The 20721-nt window shown below is 33.4% G+C and overlaps 1 protein-coding gene across 1 annotated transcript in view; it reads right to left on the bottom strand.

The window, feature by feature from the left end:
* Positions 1 to 20721, bottom strand: part of MS3_00002035 (uncharacterized protein) — a 46893-nt gene that overhangs the window by 10497 nt on the left and 15675 nt on the right. Inside the window, exons 6-8 of the mRNA XM_051209589.1 lie at positions 5239 to 5335; positions 3392 to 3511; positions 677 to 982 (exon numbers count right to left, since the gene is read on the bottom strand). Of these exons, the coding sequence (XP_051075048.1) occupies positions 677 to 982; positions 3392 to 3511; positions 5239 to 5335 (523 nt within the window). The remainder of the gene's footprint in view (positions 1 to 676; positions 983 to 3391; positions 3512 to 5238; positions 5336 to 20721) is intronic.

The following is a 20721-nucleotide window of genomic DNA, read 5'->3' on the forward strand; positions in this document are numbered from 1 at the left end:
CAGTACCCAACCCCCACTGGTCACTAATGGTATACCGACTGAGGTCAAACTGTGACGAATGCCACCTTCAAATTAAACCAATCACCATAAAACCCACTCAATAATACTTTCGTTTCCGTTGATATTATAATTATGATCATTTAGGCGATCTTTAGAAAGTTACTTATTATTCCATACACTCCAAAACATACTTTTACAATTATTGAGTGATTCCCACTAACCCAATTATTCAAACTTATGTAAATCCTTTTAGGTTTCGTACAACTGTCACACAGATCATCTTAGCAAGCTTCTTTCTTCGTATTTTTCTATGCTGATCTTCAGGTGGGCTTTCCAACATGTATCTATAGAAAACATCAATGATAACACCCCATTTCAGCTCCTTGTTTGTGTGCTATGACTAATCTTATATCTCAACACAATCGTAAATGAATAGAATCCATGACATACTATATCCACATATTTCTGTTTTAACTAACAGCCTGGTTTTATCCAAATTCATAAGGATAATCATAATAAATTACTGTCACCAAATTGTGCTTTACAAAGTATATATAACTATAAATCTGCATCTAATCTCCATGAGATTTTAACTATGAAAATGATTACGAATTTCGTGTCAATGCAACCTTGGGGATAACGCAAGTGAGGCTTTATTTTACAAAACAAAACTTACGACTTGAAACTTTATTTTGATTTTCTAATCCCTGCAATACACCATTATTTTCATTAGTAAATCGTCCAAGTTTGTCTTTGTCATCTGTATTTCCTTTGGCAACATTGTTTCGAAATCCAACCACAGCCTCTCCCTCTGCACGAGGTACATACGTATCCATATCAATCGATTCATGATTACTGCTTGAAAGTTTGGAAGATTTATTATCCTCAACAGATTGATATTTATCGTCTACAGCGACAGACAATTTCTTTTTGCTCTTACGGGAACAATAGCCTTTTAAAATATGTCTACTCGATTCTCCAGCTATAAAAATGCATGAACACCGAATTAGCCGAATATTTTAGTCAATGTAAAAATTACGTACAATCTGTAAGTTGTTGTAAGCGAATCTATAGCGTCAATGAAACACAATTACATTTTACTTCATTTATCACACATTAAAGAAAAATCGAAACAGGTTCATAATTACCGTGTATTAGTCAGGTTTCATTTTTGTAAAATTAAAACACAGTTCTATAAGAATTTAAAGTCATAACACTGAAAATGAAACATGAAGTTATAAAGCTGTTTAATTCATTCTTACTTCCGAAATATCTTAATTATTAATGCAAAAAGACCTCTTAAATGTATACACATTTATAGATCGGATTATATAATAATAAATCTGTACGTGTTATGTCCCGATAAGAATAATGAATGGTAATTTTTGGGATCCATTTATGGACCAATACTATGAGTATATTTTTATCGTATAATTGTTATGCAACTAAATTTTTCATATTCATGTCCCCCTTATTATGAGTTTTATTTTGACCTATGAACTATTATTATACGATTTACCATTCTTCAGTTATGCCCAGTCTATCAATTACTATCTCTCTCACTCACAGCCACATTTGGCTAATTCTTGTACAAATATTCTTTCATGTTTTATGATACATGTGGTCTGTCTGGTTGATATATAAACCCAGTATGCTTGAAATAAATGATTCGTATTGCAGAGGCTGAGATTGGTGTTGTGGACTCAACTGGCTGGGCCAGGCATAAAGCAGGACCAATCAGGACTCTAGGCTGCTCGCACGTGTTTTATGCGTCACTGGTTCGGTCGATAATTCGCTGCTCTCTGATTGGCGGTATCGTGGCATTATACAATAGACAGGGCATACAGGTTCACAAGTTATAACAATAAGAAGTCATTCCTTATATGAATTGTTGTCAGCTGAACGCAGGCAAACAGATGATAATATCTGTGATTTTAATCTCAAAGTAAACTATCTTTGACCAACAGTTAAGTTCATTTGATCTTAATCTGCGATAATTACGTTTCTCCTTCGAAACGTATTTAAACATTTGTACAGGATTGTTCTGCACTGTATTTACATCTATTTAACTATTTCCTAGTTTGAATATCACCTTAATTTCTCAGTTACCATACGACCTACTACCCACATGTAGTATAGCATCTCATATTTCTGTTACTCTTCTGCAGAAAAACAATCATTCAGTGAAATGCTTATTCACAATGATCACGTGATTTAGCTGGCCTCAATCAATAGTCAGTGATATAATCTAATCCAGAAAGATGGACAGTTATATCACTGAACTATTCTAAGTCATCAGATTTATCAGTGATAATCCAAGATACACAAAACCTACGGGAGATTCTCCAGTTTTCTCACTAGGACCCTTCAATCCTTTATCATGAGAAATAAAATCACAGTTTCCGTAATCGACAAAGATAAACGTCAAATGTTCAAAGATAGAGGAATTGAGTAAGAAAAACAATAACCTCACAATATAAGTGGTTACGTTTTACATTTATATTTTGTCGACGAAATTAACTGGTCAAGAAAACAGAAGTTTAATTACTTTTCTGAAAAAATCCCATTTGATGATATAGATTCATATTTATTCTGGTTATCATTACAACGAGTCAATCGGAAATCCTCAAATCATAAGTGGTTGTGACTGGCCGATAAATGCTTTCGTTTTCAAAGGATCACACACAAACCTTTTGGTACACCTCATTACCTATGGAATATACACATAAGTGCACATGCATATGAGTCGATTTCACCAAATCAACTTCCATTCTTACTACCCATATCTTCTCTTGGGTAGTCGGGTTCGCATATAGAAAGACTATGGTATCAGTATCAAGTCACGGACACCGCACGTTGCGACAAATAAAGTGTGGTATTTGTCACTTAATCCTTTCTTTATCTCTTTGACACAACAAACAATCACTTATTTGGAATGTGTGACGTCAGATGAAATTCAGCTTTCTTTGACTCGTCTGCTCATCCGTTTATGACGTTAGTGATTATGAAGTCACATAGATTATAAATAAACTGTCCTGTCTGGCTAGTTCAATAGCTCAACAAGAAAAATCAGTGATTATTGTTTAACGAGCATCAAAAGGCTTAAGCGATTATCAATAAAACAAACATCAGGAGAAAACCTTTAGCATAAAGTTATTTCGTTGATACAGGTGCCGAAAACTCAGAGGTTAATACAGGGACATTTCACATAAACCTTGAATCTTCAGTGGTATGCATTCACAATCTCACCATAATCAAAGCACACGAATCACATTTGGTGACTGGAATATATAATTGCATAATTCAACACAGTCTACTCTCTGTCCATTTACGGCAAGCTAAATCTTACAGTCACAATAGAATACATCAGATTACTAGAGTAACGACTTACTTAAAATATGTCGACGAACCAAAGGTACCCAAACAAACTTCACAAGTAGAACAGTGATAATACCTAAACCACAGCTAATTATAAATATTCCATAAAGAGGTATCCTATCGAATTTCAGCACTACAAAGAGGAAAAACACAAGCATGTGTATATGTAGTTCAGATAGGGTTAGTTGATAATCGACTGTTCATACAAATGTAAGTAGATTGGAGACTGGAAAAAATACACAAAAATATAAAGTAATTAATTACATCCATAATTATTTCAAATATCAACATATTTTCAATAACAATTTAATTATTATATATAAGAGAAGCAGTTATTGTAGTAATCTAGACGGAAATATACAATTATTATGAAAAATATAGGATATTTATATTAAATGAAGTTGATTGAAATGGTAAAATCATCATACCATGTTTATTGTATACATTCTAATGGACTTCACGCATACCATGTGTACTTATGATTCTTATCAACACCATAGTAGTATAAACACTCTTGTCATTTTAAATTTGGTATCAATCACAAATTCACACTATCGGTTATTCAAGCTTATATAGAAATAGAACCTGGAATATTTATCAAATACCAACATACACATCAATCCACATATTGAGTAGGATTGAACACATAAACCAAGAGATAAATAAAAAGGAACAATCTAACTGTAATACTTTAAATTTATGTACCAAACCTCTATATGAAATTATACAGATTATTTAATCCAGTAGAGTAAAATGTTTCTAAATTATTTGTTAAACAATAAGAATATCAGAATCAACCAACTTCCGTCCATGTTTTCTTTCATAAATTATTGCCGCGATGTTAGTACGCTGGTCAATATTACGGAAGATAAACACTTACAACTTACTTGTAATATTCCAATACAGTCGTTGTCAAATTCAATGGGAAAAAATAACACAACTTAGGTAAAATCCGAATTAACAAAAGTAAGGAAGTGAAATACAGTGATAATTTGTTTTGTAAATAGAAACCTTTTTCAAGAAAAAAATGACAAACTTAATTTAGAAGAACATAACTGATATTATTGTTATTTATCCAAGTATTTGTTTGTGTGGATGAAAATGATATTATGATCAATCGACTTTGATCTTTTTATCAAACGTATTGATGCGCGTCTCTTTCCCTTTAGGACTCTATTGCCCAATGTGACCGAATCCTAGTGTTGGTCTTTTACTCAACAACTCGAACCCAGTACTGCTTGCTTCAAACACCGCACGCTCATGTTCACTTTAATATTTAATTATTTACTAAGGTGAGTTGACAACACTGCGACAAGAATTATAATGCACTAACTCGCATACTCCATTCAACATACCTACTTTGCTGACATTCATATAAATATCGAAGAAACATTAAAAACATTTTCGCTTGCATTAGAGCCAACACCATAAACTACCAGATAACTGAAGGGTATATTTGTCAGAGCAATTCTAGATTAATTCATTATTCTTACTATACCGGTCGTATAGTTCAATTTTGTGCATAGAAATCGCTATTTATATAAACACATTAAACCGATACACTATACAGAAACTTGATTCGAATGGATAAAAGCATTGAAAAACTAGTTAACTTATCTCAGTCAAGTGCATTTCGTGCTAGATTTAAGTAAAATGTCCAGAAAGCTACCATCAAATAAGTTCTGTAGTGCATTTTAGTAACAATCCACATTATAAAAATATCCGCGAAATACATCAATAATTATTTTTATCACTGACAAATTATCAAACAATTTCAACACTTAAATAAATATCTATTACAACAAACGTAACAACTGTCGTTTTAATGAAAATATCGATGACAATTTGCAGCTAACGTACATGAAGGTCCTTCGTAAAATATTGAAAAACTATTGACCAGAACCACTGTGCCGAAAAAACCTGGAATAAGTTTAAGTGCAGGTTCAAGAGGATCTTCCTGTAAAACAAATAAATAATTAAATAGACAATGTTAAACACTCCAAGATACTTCGTTCCACAAATAATAGGATACATCTATATATATTTACAATATCCTCTTACAATAGTAAGTTTATAATTCGATAGACAAATAACAAAAACACTTTAATAAAAAAAAACAATGACGGGCATGTTAATAAATCATTTGTAATAAATGAAAACACTTCCAAGTATGTACAGTGATTTAGTAAATAAATTTTAAGATTTATTTATTCATTTTAGCGTTTACAATGCACAAAATTACAAATGTATTTACACGTTGTGCTATTATTCATCAGCGGTCATCTAAAATGATTTCACTTGAAATTAAGAATAACCTTTTACGAATGAATAAATAAACACATCTCTCTAAGATTAAAATTAAACTTTACTGTACATATATATGCACGGTTTCATTAATACAAGGTTACATGAAAGTAACATAAACGTTACAGTTTTTACACCTTTGTTCATATTCATGGCTGGTTTCACTTACAACGTAACATCTGACATAAATACTTTAATTACACACTAGGAATGTTTAGAAAGTTACATAAAGTATAACGCAGTCCATTCGATTGTTTAGATTTCAGTAATCTATATTATTGTGCAGTCACTATGATTTTACGATGATAGTTGTCGAACAGGGTGGTCTGAATATTAAAAGGAACTGTTGATCAGTTAATAAAACTTATTAGAAAAATTAAGGATACTCAGAACTTTCATATTCATAAGTAAGAATTCTTCTAGTTGTACACGATGGCACTTACGATATGATGGAGGAGTATTTTTACCGTTTGGTGAATTATTCGATACCTGGTATGAACCGAAAAATCTTATTCTATATTCCGGATTACAAATCATAACGCTATTTATAGATCTGATAACCTGTCATAACCATGAAGGTACATAATTAAGAAAAGAAGGAGTTATGGGTAAGGCTTATGTATGTACTTTCACAAAAGCAGTTAACCTGATTCAAACACGTTGACAAACAAATCATTGACAAATCGGTCCTAACATTACCAATTATATTCATAACCATAATATCTGGTCAAATATAAACAATAATTAATACAGTGAGAATAAAACATCTCGAAATATTCCCTTTGAAATGAATAACTGTATAGTTAACTTTATAAAATATGCACTCACTTGACAGTTTATTAATCGAATAAACTGTTAAAATACTAGCGGTATATTTTTTTATGGATTTATTTTGTCTTTCAAATGTTGTTTATGTTCAAATAAAGACAACACATCATGCACTAGACTATCGATTATTGCACAATTGATTTAGAAACATTCGAGCGACATAGAAATACAATAATAATGAGCTTAGTTCAGTATTAGTCACTCTAAGTTTAATCATGTTCCAAATAGTTTGGAATGAGGTGGTTATAATCATTGTGTGCAATTAATTAGCATGTTAGGTGTACAAGCCAGTAGCTCACAATATCAGCACAAATTTCTGTTCATACAGTAAGACAATCCCTTTCATAATTAGAAACCAAGATATTATTTTGAAATCAATTTTATCATTAACTGGTTTTACCTAAAACACTACTGAAAAATGCCACAGAATTATTGGTGACTGTTTCGGCCATATTGACAACTTATCAATAGCACACATTCACAAATTCACACGTTATCAAGCTACGATCTCGCGGCAACTTAGATGATAATAAGTCCCTACCGGAGATTTCCACATCGGTATGGTGATCGAGTCCACCTATCGTAGTGACCCAACAGAAGAATATTAACGGGAACGCTCGTTCCTCTGAGGTCCAACTACGTGAGACAGTTCAGTTGAAGAACGTTATACTGAAAACTGTACTGGAATATGATCGCAACAACCAGGATCTCTAGAGATCACCTCATTCCACAATAGAAAGCAGGGGTTAGAGAAGACAGGTTACAAATATATCACACTTCATCATGTATCAAAGATTCCTGACTGAGAAGGGAATGCCTTTTAAAGTACAGAGCTAACACATTAAAAATCCTCATGGAAAGGTCGCGTGTAACCGGCCTCAAGCAATTATCGCTTACGCTATACAGTCACTCTCCTAAATTGTGTAACTATTTCATTTAATCCAAAAGCAAAACGAGGTCTTCTGGACTGCACCTTTACTTGCGCGCCGCGCCGTCCACTTGAATAGTATTGTATGAACCCAACACGACAAAGAAAAACACCGTTACATTCTTCCAGTCTCTGACAGCGCTCAAACCAACTGCAGTTCGGAAAAACAAAACGATCAATTTTATAAAAATATCCCTAACTTTCATAAGCCTAAAAATGCCCATAAAGAGAAACATTGTCCATCGTAGTGACCAGCAAAGCCAACTCAAACACAAACTCAAGTAAACCACATCGTCATCAGTGCAGAATTGGCACGTAATGGCGTCTGATCGTATTAATTAAATAGGAAGGACATAAATCCACTTCTGATAACCACAGAGGAATTCCTTCGATCTGTATTGTCTAGAATAGCCGTCTTAAAAATAACCCAACACTTAATTAAGGGTAGTGAACTGGAAGCTTTAGAAAGCCAGCATGGTTTTAGAACAAGGTGTCGATCCACCGATCAAATCTTCGCACTTTTACAGAACATAGGCATACTAACCGACTTCTGATAAAGATAGTATTCCTTGACGCGACGGCAGTATTTGGCTTTAGTGATCGAGACGTTTTGTGGAAGTATTTACCATTAAAAGATGTGTCAAAAATTGACGGCTCTTTACTAGGACATTATTAGTCATCTATCATTTGTTCTCTAATCATATTCTTTATGACTGATCTATTTTACTGTCGCTGATGCTACTACCTCTATTTGATTGGTAATACTGTAGTGTAGCAAATTGAGTCAATATACTTAATTACCAGATTCTACAACTGCACATAACTGACCAGCTAATTCACTGGGTCAGAATCACTGTTTTCAACAGTCAATTATAGACTGCGAGATACTTACCCATTGTGATGAAAACCCTAAATCTAATCCCTAACCTTAACCATCAACTGTTAATGATCATTCTAATTCTTCACACTGGTTTACAACTCTCATTTGGTCCTAGTTATAAGGTGGACACTCTCAAGGTCACTTCAGTGTAGCTCAAAGGTAGTCCATAAATTATCGTTACACCGGTAACTCTATTAAACTTTCAACAACCACAAGCTCTTAATGTAATACTGTAAGCAAAATTGATAGATAATCTGCATTTTTGTTCTTAATATCTGCTTGGAGGTTTGTGTTACAGTTCAAATGTTTGAAGATTATATTGTAAAGAAAACTCTAAACAAAATAGAATAAAACTGCTCTATTTTCTTTTAAAAACAAAGTATAAATGAACTTTACAAAGTCAATTATAGGTTTACCATCTATAAATATATATAACCATAATTTAGAAAAGAATAAATGAAAACACAAAAAATGAAGAGAATGTGATCATAGTCGGATGAAGGTCTATGTCCAGGTAATGTAACACAGTTAAAGAAAATATTCACCCCTATTAGAGCTGATTTATATAAAGACTGCACTAATTATTTAGTAAGTATAATATTGACACAATCATTTTACTGTTGATAACGAGTGCATTAGTTGGCAAAGATATGGTAACCTTGATTATCAGAAATGTTGTGTGTTATTAGAGAAATGTATCAGTAACTATTTAGAAAAATTTGTATATCAGTCATTATTCAGTATGATAAAATTAACTATGGATAATCCTGAGAACTTCATGAATGTTATAAAGTTCGTGAACTTCACCGAATTTTATCAACTTGATCAGTAATTCAATTCATCAGTTCACAGAATTTAATGAATTTATTTAAGAGTAGAAATAAGGAAATTACATATTCGTTAACAAATTAGAATGATTCTAGATAAACGGATGCATATTTAGTGATAAAATCAGTTAAGTTCACATTTGTTCATAAGGTATATAAAGTGATTGACTGATTTCATAATATCACAGAGTCATTTTTAAATGATAAAAAGTTACGATTAAAGTTTCTAAATACTTTCTTGTTCAGTGTGCTAATATAAATGAAATTTAATTCGATTACACTTAATTTCAATGTAGGTTTTTCACATGAATCGTACCATTAAAGTTGGAACTAAACATTTATTAGAGTAGTTACTTCTAAATGAACTAATTTCATGATAAAATAAAGTTTTGTGTCTCAATTAAAGTGAATACATAAAAGTGAATATATAAAATTGCACTTGTTCAGTTTACGGAATGAACTTCATTTTAATTCACATGACTGTATGATGGATTTATGTTTGTTTCTGAACAATTTGAAATAACATACAGTTAATTCTTTTAATACACGTGAATAATGTGGATGTTTGTCTTATTATAGACTGAATAGAAACTAAGACTAGTGGAACCTGAAATCTGGATAGACTACATGTAGTGTAAGTAGATGATCAGAAACATATGACTGATATAAACGGAGAGATCAATGAACCTCACTAATTATATATTCAACGAAAAACTTAAAAATCCTTATTCAGCATTGATCAAGACTGCGGTTGGATTTCATCCTTCACTTGTAAACATTCACACTAGGAACTAACTTGGAAATACAGAAACCAGAAATGTTGAGAAATTTTTTGTTAGAATTTACTACTTTCATCACTATTCTAACTGAAGGATTCAAAAAACAGTCAGTATGCTAACAGCTATTTCACTGTCTATCAATAAAATAATAAACATTGAAGATAAGAAGAGGAATGACTTCTATATAAATAATAAATGCCCATTTATCCATCACGGACAATTCAAGCCTATTGAGTTGAAACGGCAAATCACAAGGTTATATATATATATCGTTTTGAATAACAATATTAATACTCAGATTATTTTACTTATAGTTTTACGTAGTCCTGGAAAAGATGTGTTATTTTTACAAATATATTACGCAGATACCATTGTTCACATCTTTGTGTCAGTTACATTCGACTTGCTCTATGAGTAGACTGTCTGCCTACGAATTATATATATATATATATTTACAATGTCTGTTTTGTTTTTAAAATCTGCACAAATAATTGTGTCACAAATTCCTAAACATAAACAAATAAATGTAGAGTGAAAGCAGTGAAAAAACAACAACGAAATCCATTTTTAAAGAAACAAATGTTCAGTGTAAAATAGTGATTTTACATAAGATTCAACCAACACACAGGATATATACACATATACCGACTAAAACACTCTATAGACATTCTTGTGCAATAACAATGCACATAAAAGAATGTCACGTACATAAAGAATGACAGAAAACTAATAACGACAACAAAATCAGAAACAACTATAGAATCAGTTTTCTTTCCCGTGTTTTTCCGACTTCGGTCTTCATTAGATAGTTATGTATTAAAGAAATATGGACACACACACGTTAACATATACACACGCATGTCTACATGACTAGTATGTGATGAGCTTTTGTAGAGAGATAAGATTAATAATTTAAATTAAACCCAACAAATATTGTCTGGTAGAAGAATAAATCATGTTGGATTTGCGTAAAAGAATGAAATTAGAAATAATGGAAGAGTAGTCTGACAACACGACAAATCTCATTAAATACGAACATAAAAATGACTAAAGTAGAAAACGTTATTAGATGGACATCACTGCATTGTTAAGAAATTGGGGATATTGCTTAAAATCTACTACTCAAGTAATGTAGTCTAGTCAATACGGCTACTGTCATGACTACACAATAATTTATTTTAAATGTTAAGTTATCTAAATCGACAGGCGGTCATTTTGAATTTGAGTTAAGTGTCGCTGATGGAAAACAGCTAACAGTAATGTCTTTTAAAGTTATTTGTATAGCTAAGTTTTATAGGATAAATTATATACGGCTTACCAGCCACTCAAAATCAACATAGGATCTAACAAATATCGGTATTGCTTCGAGTCATTAGACTTTTTGTCAGGATGTTGATAAGAAAGTAAAAGAAATCATGACGTTAAAATTACTAGAAAAGATAAACTAGAAAACTTTAATTATAGATTAGGTTAAACGTATGCATTTATCTGACACTTCTTCTCAATCAACATAAACTAATCGAAAAATCAAGAAAAAAGCAAACAAATAGATGTGAGACTGTTTTTTCCAATCATCCATTTATCTCAGTGACAAATACTATTCAAATTCCATTCACAGTAACACCAATTTTATCTCAGTGTTGGATCTAAATCTTACTTTTACAACTAAACGACGTCAAAAGTAATTATGTAATTACTTTATTAAACTTTAATATTCAAAAACATGATTAAATAAGAATGGTGAAATTTAGATTTTGATAATGAACTCAGTAAATAATTTTGATGAAATTCTATGTACTTTGAATAGATGTGATACATTAAAAATCAGGTTTAATGTTTAATCAACAAACAAACAAAATTTTACAATAACTGAGAAACGTGAAAACTAACGCCGTCGAACTCACATCAACTATGATTTGTTAATATCATTTCATAAAAACAAAACAAAAATAAAATTTCAGGGGTTTTGTGAATATTATAATAATTTTAATAGTTGAGATTGTCGTGTGGCATCGAGTCGCGGATGACTGATCACCACTACAGGAAGACTGTGTGGCAGTTAACCGATAAGATCCCCTGTATGTTAAATATCAGAAGGCAGTTGATGGCTGTAGTTGAAATGTATTTGTTGGCGATCTCGTGGTATCTAAAGAATATCGAGATCGTGACAGGTTACAAGTGTGGTTACTGAGTGTAACCGAATTCGTGCAAGATCACAATCAACGGAAGAATATATGTGTTTTGGTACAGTTAAACAAGCAAGTACGGTAAAACAACCCCTGGTACTATTGGTTATAATAATAATTGTTTCCATAACACCAATCGCGCTTTCTTGATAAAAGTAGGTCACTACAGGAACCCCACGCTAGAAAGGATTTACACTTTTGATACGTAGCTACAAGATAATGAGTCCATTGAAGCTAGACCACCATGGAAAAGCTGGAAGCACTGGACGGCCGTTTCGTCCCACTGTGGGACTGCTCAGCAGTGCGCATCCACGATCCTGCCTCGCAAGATAATAAAATGTACATGAAGTGCATTCTACATGATTATTTAATGGATGCATTTTTTTTCCTAGAATGATCAACATAATTCATTTGTACGGTGATAGAAACATATATCATTCATTATTCCAATATATCGATTACTGTAGATTTATGGGTGGATGTGTGAGATAAAGTAAATTACACAAATCTCAAATTCATTAAATTTAGGTCATGTCAAAATGGTAATAATAAATGCATGCATATTATTTTGAAAAATTAACACAAAGAATAATTGTGTAAATGTAATTTCAGTCATTGTTTTTAGTAAACGTATTCATTGTAAAACGCTTCTCAGTCAATGTGTACACATTTTCATTAATCATATACACAGTATTCATTGCATAATACAAATGATATTGCATCAACATGTGACTGCATTAATTTGATAATGTAAATATCATCAATTAGACATTTAAGCATATCATTTGCTGAAAAACATTGATGTCAACAAACAGCATTATTAAAATTAACAATAAATATTGAAGTTATAAGCCTTTGAATAAACGATAAGCAATTTTTTCAGGTAAATATGTAACAACTCTACCTTAGTTATGCATAATCGTACTGGACTATTGTTTAAATATAAGGCGCTAAAATGAGCTAGGTTTATTGTTGTAATTTTGTAAGTGGATTTATTAAGTGAACAAGGTTTGTAATTGTTAAACGGTGGACAGAGGAAATGAAATCATATGATGTGTCCAGGTAATGACTGCACTTATGAGACCAGACCACTGACACACACCCTCCTACATCACTAATGAACTGATATCAAATACAGGACCACTATTCAGAAGGATAGGTTTTTTTAATCTAATAAAATAACATACCTGTGTTCAAGTTGTTAACAGAAAAATAAACATAAACAGATGTTACAGGCAATAAAACAGCATCAATCTTGTCGGTTGTTCACTCCAATACATAAGGACGTAACTGTTAATTATAAATTTTTCTCATTAAAATAGAAATTGCTTCAATGAAGCAAAGTTCAAACTAGTACTGACACTATTAAGTAATCAATTTAAAACACAGACTAAATTAACCACAATAGGTGTAATAAAAGTGTGGATTGTGTGCATATTTGTGTAAGTAGTTCAAATATAGAGCTCGGAAAACTGGTTGACTAATGCTTATTTGATACATCGATTAAGTAAAAGAGTATTCCAGAAATCATACTTACAAACAAATAAACTATATGCACTTAAACTTTAGGAAATTTAAATGAAACGTTAGGATTCGAAAAAAATACAGTCTCATTTAAGAATTTGGTTTAATACACTACATTTTTGTAAACAAAAAACCATATTTTTTTGTGAAACATGATTACAAAAAATCATTGTGATAAACCAAATAATCCGAAGAAAGGCTATTTGGTAGTTGGAATAAATGCATCACGTTAAAATTAAACACTTGTTATCATAAATAATAGCTAGAAAGAAGTAACTCAAGGAGTTGCGCTAATGCTGTCCAAAGTAGCATGTAGGATTGGGAACCCCATGGATCCAGAATCATCAAATCATCATTTAAAACAAAGGAGGGAATTACGGTGAATGTTATCAAGTGTTATTCACTCACCAATGATAGCATTGACGACGATAAACATCAGTTCTATGATAGGCTGCAATCAATTATAGAGAAATGCCCAAGAAAGAACCTCACCATTCTGATGGGAGATCTAAATGCCAAAGTCGGAATAGACAACACCGGATATGGAGATATCATGGGACGACATGGACTGGGAGAAAGAAACGAAAATGAGGAAAGATTTGCGAATCTGTGTGTATTCAACAAATTGGTCATAGGGGGAACAATATTCCCACACAAACGTATACACAAAGCTACGTGGGTCTCACCGGATCACAATACAGAGAACCAGATAGATCATATTTGCATCAACAAAAAATTCCGAAGGACAATTGAAGATGTGAGAACCAGAAGAGGAGCTGACGTAGCTTCAGATCACCACCTAGTTGCGACCAATTTAAAACTGAAGCTAAAGAAGAACTGGACAACTGGACAAACAGCATTACAAAGGTTTAATACAGCCTTCCTTCGAGATACTAACAAAATCAACGAATTCAAGATAGCTCTCAACAACAGGTTCCAAGCACTACAGGATCTACTGAAGGAAGAAGAAACTACCATGGAGGACAACTGGAAAGGTATCAAAGAAGCATTAACTTCAACGTGTCAAGAGGTTCTGGGTCTAAAAAAGCACCATCATAAGGAATGGATCTCTATGGAAACACTGGACAAGATCAAAGAAAGGAAGAACAAGAAGACAGCAATTAACAACAGCCGAATACGAACAGAGAAAGTCCAAGCACAAGCTGAATACATAGAAGCAAACAAGAAAGTGAAGAAGAGCATTAGAGCCAACAAGAAGAAATACGTGGAAGAACTAGCAACGACGGAGTAAAAAGCTGCAACAGAAGGAAATATGAAACAGCCTTACAATACAACGAAGAAACTAGCAGGGTTATATAGTAAACCAAAGAGACCGGTCAAGGACTAAGAAGGCAGGCCAATCACTGAAATTCAACAACAGCGGAACAGATGGGTAGAATACTTCGAGGAACTCCTGAATAGACCGGCTCCAATGAATCCACCGGACATCGAAGCAGCACATACAGGTCTTCCTATAGATGTCAATCCACCAACGACGGAAGAAATCAGAATGGCCATCAGACAAATCAAGAGCGAGAAAGCAGCAGGACCCGACAATATACCAGCTAAAGCACTGAAGTCAGACATTAAAGTAACTACAAACATGCTTCACCTTCTATTCAAAAAGATTTGGGAGGAGGGAAAAGTGCCGATGGACTGGAAAGAAGGACACCTCATCAAGATTCCAAAGAAAGGAGATCTGAGCAAATGTGAAAACTACAGAGGCACTACACTACTGTCAGTACCAGGGAAAGTCTTCAACAGAGTGTTGTTGAACCGGATGAAAGACGAAGTAGACGCCCGACTTCGTGACCAACAGGCAGGATTCCGTAAGGACCGGTCGTGCAGAGACCAAATCGCCACACTACGGATCGTCGTCGAACAATCAGTCGGATGAAACTCGTCATTATACATCAACTTCATTGATTATGAAAAAGCGTTTGACAGTGTAGATAGGAGAACGTTATGGAAACTTCGACACTACGGAGTTCCTGAGAAGATTGTCAATATTATCCGGAGCTCATACGACGGACTACAGTGCAAGGTCGTGCATGGAGGACAGATGCCAGATGCATTCCAAGTAAGGACCGGAGTCAGACAAGGCTGTTTACTCTCTCCCTTCCTTTTTCTCCTGGTGGTCGACTGGATTATGAGGACCTCGACATCTGAAGGAAAACACGGAATACAATGGACAGCTCAGAATCAATTAGACGATTTGGACTTCGCAGATGACCTAGCCCTCCTATCGCATACACACGAACTGATGCAGATAAAGACAACCAGTGTAGCAGCAGTCTCTGCATCAATAGGCCTCAGCATACACAAAGGGAAAACCAAGGTCCTCAAATTTAAAACGGAGAACAGCAATCCAATCACTCTTGATGGCGAAACTCCGAAAGATGTAGAATCCTTCACATACCTGGGAAGCATCAACGATGAACAAGGAGGCTCAGATGCAGACATAAAGGCAAGGATTAGCAAAGCAACAGCCGCATTCCTACGATTGAAGAACATATGGAACTCAAAACAACTTTCAACCAATATCAAAGTCACAATCTTCAATACGAACGTCAAGACAGTCAGTCTTACTGTACGGAGCTGAAACTTGGAGAACTACAACAACCATCATCTAGAAGGTACAAGTATTTATAAATAGCTGTCTACGCAAGATACTCAACATCCATTGGCCGGATACCATCAGCAACAGATTTTTGTGGGAGAGAACAAACTAGCTTCCAAATGAAGAGGAAATTAGGAAAAGACGTCGGGAATGGATAGGACATACATTACGCAAATCACTTAACTGAACCACGAGGCAAGCCCTAACTTGGACTCCTGAAGGGAAACGGAAAAGAGGAAGGCCAAAAAACACATTACGACAGGAAACAGAATCAGATATGGAAAGGATGAATAACAACTAGAAAGAGCTGGAAAGGATTGCTTTGGACAGGGTTGGATGAAGAATGCTGGTAAGAGGCTTATTCTTCTTCACGAGGAGTAACAGGCGTAAGTAAGTAAGAAAGAAGTACACAATAATCGAGAAATTTTTTTTAAAAATTATACCCAATGATTTGAAAAACTTGAGAATATAAACCTCAAAAGAAGCATGCATTAATCTGAATACGGTTCAAGGGTGACGAAATTATGAGCATGTAATGTACTAGCGATAACTAGGGGATTCGGAACTTTTGGAACTACTATGTAGCGAATTATCTTTATCTTTATTATGTCACTTAAATAATTGGTTTATAGTATTTTAATTTTGTTCTATTTTTAAGGTTTCGTTTAATGCATTAGCAGTCGGTATACGTTTTACCATTCCTAAATCACTGTTAATTAATTACGTACCTATTACCCAGTTTTGCATCACTTCTGGCTTCGTTATTTACCAACCATGACTTTATCTGTGGCATGTGGTCGTCCGTTAACTAATGTATGTAATTCTATTAGTGTTTGAGTTATAGAAGCAGAAGGTTACTCGACCTGCTTTGTTCGACTTTTGAACGGCTATTAGAATAGAGGTAAATTGTATCTTTGATCAATAAGAATAACGATTTTCACTGTTATTGTGTACGGACATTTGTTATTCGTCAAATTATGTTATTGGTCAAGTGAAGATCAGCTGTCAGATAAGCATGAAGCTTACACGAAACTAGTGAACTATATCTCGTGATTCGATTGAGGACATGTAGAAGGATTGAGGAGACTAGAATTTTGTACCGAACAGCACTTCCCGACACTTAATAATCCTTTTTGAGCAAAAATATTCGATGAAACAATAGATCACTTTAATTATCTAGTTCATTTTTATACTAAAATCTGTTCAGTAACACAGATACCCATGACATATTATGTCGAATATCATTTATCCGTTTACATGTATGTTCTAAAGCTATTACGTCGAGAAGTCAGATATACAACTACTCACAAACCTTAATGAACACTTTCCAAAGAAACTTTATCGGGATAGCCAGACATCACTTGAGCGTTATGTGCCTCAAATGGGATATGAGGAAGATATCAAAAGTATTTCTATTTTAATCAATAAACAGTAAAAGTGTGATTTACTCGTATTTACAGAGATCATAGTGACTAAAGTTAAAATCTAACTTTTATATTCTGGAAAATTCAAAGATTTCGAACTATCAGTCATAAGTAGAGACGTAAACAACGTGATTTAATCCCTTCCTTTTCAAACTATAGTGACAATTAATACTGTTAAAATAATGTACTACCGTTAATATTGAAAATTTGTCATTGTAGTTACTTGATAAGAATTTCTTCTAAAGCACTTTTCACTCCATTCTCAATAATCAGATGCTCAGTAATGAATAATAGCATTTCTCAATGTGAAGACATGTCTTCAATATCCTAGAATTGTGTAGCTCAATTAACAGCTTATATCAACATTTCAGACGATTGGTTTTATCCATCCGTCAGTTGATAAATCACCTAAACGAGACACTGATCATATTAAAAGGCACAATAACTACTTCTAAATGAAACAATTTATTTTGCAAAATATTACAAAAATTTGTTATTCAGAATTAAAGTGTGAAGAGTACTAGGGTAATAGAGAGAAATAAACTGGTTAGTATTCAAAATTTCTACTTTTTCTTATCAATATCCTGTGATTTGGTTATGATCACTGCATATTTTCATGCTTACTTTAAAAGAAACTTAGAACTGAGTAATTAAAAAAGTTGAAATTAATAACACAACGATCAGCTCAAGTGCCAAATGTTGCATCAATAACGGTCTCTATCACCAACTAGCTTATGAAAGGAAGTGAAGTAAGTGAGTGCTTTAACTGTTTCTTTAGCCTAAACCTCTGCATGTGTTCAGAAATCTTGGTTGGATTTTTCAACTTGCGTCACTTGTGACGTAGATGAGATGCAAATCTAACGACCAGAGAGAAAGTATATCGAGAAGCGGCCGCTCTGTATTAATTTAAGACTGCAAAACAGACTTAAAGATAGCAGACACATATAAGCTGGACAATTTTAATGATTCGTGTTTTCAAAGCATTGTTCGAAAACCATAGAATGACCGAGTTAGCGATGTTGAGGTTAAGCGTAGAGTAAATTGATATTCCAATATCTGACTCCAGTTAGACCGGATGAATGGTTGTTATAGAAATTTACATGTCGCCAATTCTCGTATATAATCATCAACTTGCATCGCGTTGGTGAATAACGTAATTAAAAAAAAGTCGAATACAAGAATGGATATCTGAAATATGCATATTTCGTACTGTCTTCAGTCTGAACAGATGATCAAAGAAATGAAGCGAAACGAAATAATACGTGGTGGATAAGGCGTCTGAGCCAAATCCATTTAGCTAAGCGTGAATAGAAATTTATAGTCAGACAAAAATATGTTACAGACATGTAGTGAGTAAGATAGCAAATGCACACACATACGCTTACATAAAAACAATCAAGGTTGATAAGAGAATAATCGACAAGGTCAAAATGTGACTCAAGAAGAATAAATAGATTGGCTTGTCTGGAATCTAGAATAAGCCATTTGGACTTGAATAGCAACCGACACTACAAGTAATAAGAGAAGCTGACAAGTCGGTTGAAGAGGTTATGAATATTAATCAACCAAGGTGGTTAGTGTATTTATTACGTATGCCTAAACACTGTTTATTTTGACACGCCATACTTCCTGGTGTAAGGGTGAGTTGGAATAAAGCTGGGGTAACCAAAACATGACATGGAATCAGTTTCTGTAGTCATAGAGTATTTTTCTAAACCTTGCTAGAAGAAGCAGACTATTTGGTTGGGATTCGTATTATAATAACAAGCAATCGCTGAAGACTGAGTGAAGTATCAGAATCGGTCAAAATTGCGTAGATACATGTGCTGTATATAATCCTCTAGATTTTGAGCTCTGGAATTCATTTACACAAAGCTTTACATCCTGTTCTTTTTTTAACCATATTCTTCATGCCATGACATGGCTCAGAATCGATCACTATGGTGTAGGTGTATAAACTCGCTGCCTTCCCTTAAGCTAAGAGATTAAAATTGCTTCATAACTTTCTTTATACGTACGAAATCTTTCTTCCTGTACCATATCCTTATATGCAATCTTTCTTTTATGTATTACCACCATTGTCTTAATTACTCCTATGAATCCGGTGTTCATCCTGCTGTGCTAATGCGGTATGGCAACTTGGACCGATGTATATATGTGCCTGATTCTACGTTGTAGCTGACTGACTAACTTTATGTCTAATCTCTCTCATTATAGTGACAACGACATCATTTCGACTTATTTACTACTCATTGTGTTAATTTAATCTCATCGTGTTAATGTGGTATGACATTTAGGTCAACATAAATCACCGTTTTTTTTTATCTCAAAGCACACATCACTCATTTAAAACATTGTTTTCAATTACGTTAAAATGAAACATCGATGAATTTGGTTTTTACATGATAAAGACTTTCAAACCTAGTTAATTCACATAAATTGTTATTACAAATAACTCTCTGATCAACTGAGAAATATATAAACGCGAAAATCGAAAATGATGGTAGAATGAGAATGTATGTATTCTGTAGTTCTGTACGTACACCTGGTAAAAACATGCACTGAAAATAAAATTCAGATATGACAGATTCGCATACATTTTTCTTAAAAAATATCATTCTTAGATTTACGTCTAAATAGAGTAAGTCAATTGGTAGAAAACTGTCACGTCTTTTATCAGTTTCAAAAGTTTAAGTGTCTAGAAAGTCATTGGTTGAACATGATTTTATTCATAATAAAAAGAAGTTAACATTCAAATGTTCTTACTCACACTAAAAATAAAAGCCAAGTATTTTATCATGTGTATAAAATTGTGTCAAGGACAATTGTTAAATCGTTTGATTGTAATAACCCCAAAAGTATTTTAGATATCTGGTATGATTTAAATGTAAACTCTCTTATTAACCTTCACAGTAACACGGAAATATTGAGTTGATAACAGAGTATAATGTATAGGACAAAATATGGTAGACCACCTTTTTATGCACATTTGAAAAATGCTTGTTAAACAGGAATAATACAACACGAATACAAGTGTGGATTC

This window comes from Schistosoma haematobium, chromosome 1 (genome assembly GCF_000699445.3).
Source record: "Schistosoma haematobium chromosome 1, whole genome shotgun sequence".
NCBI lineage: Eukaryota > Metazoa > Platyhelminthes > Trematoda > Strigeidida > Schistosomatidae > Schistosoma > Schistosoma haematobium.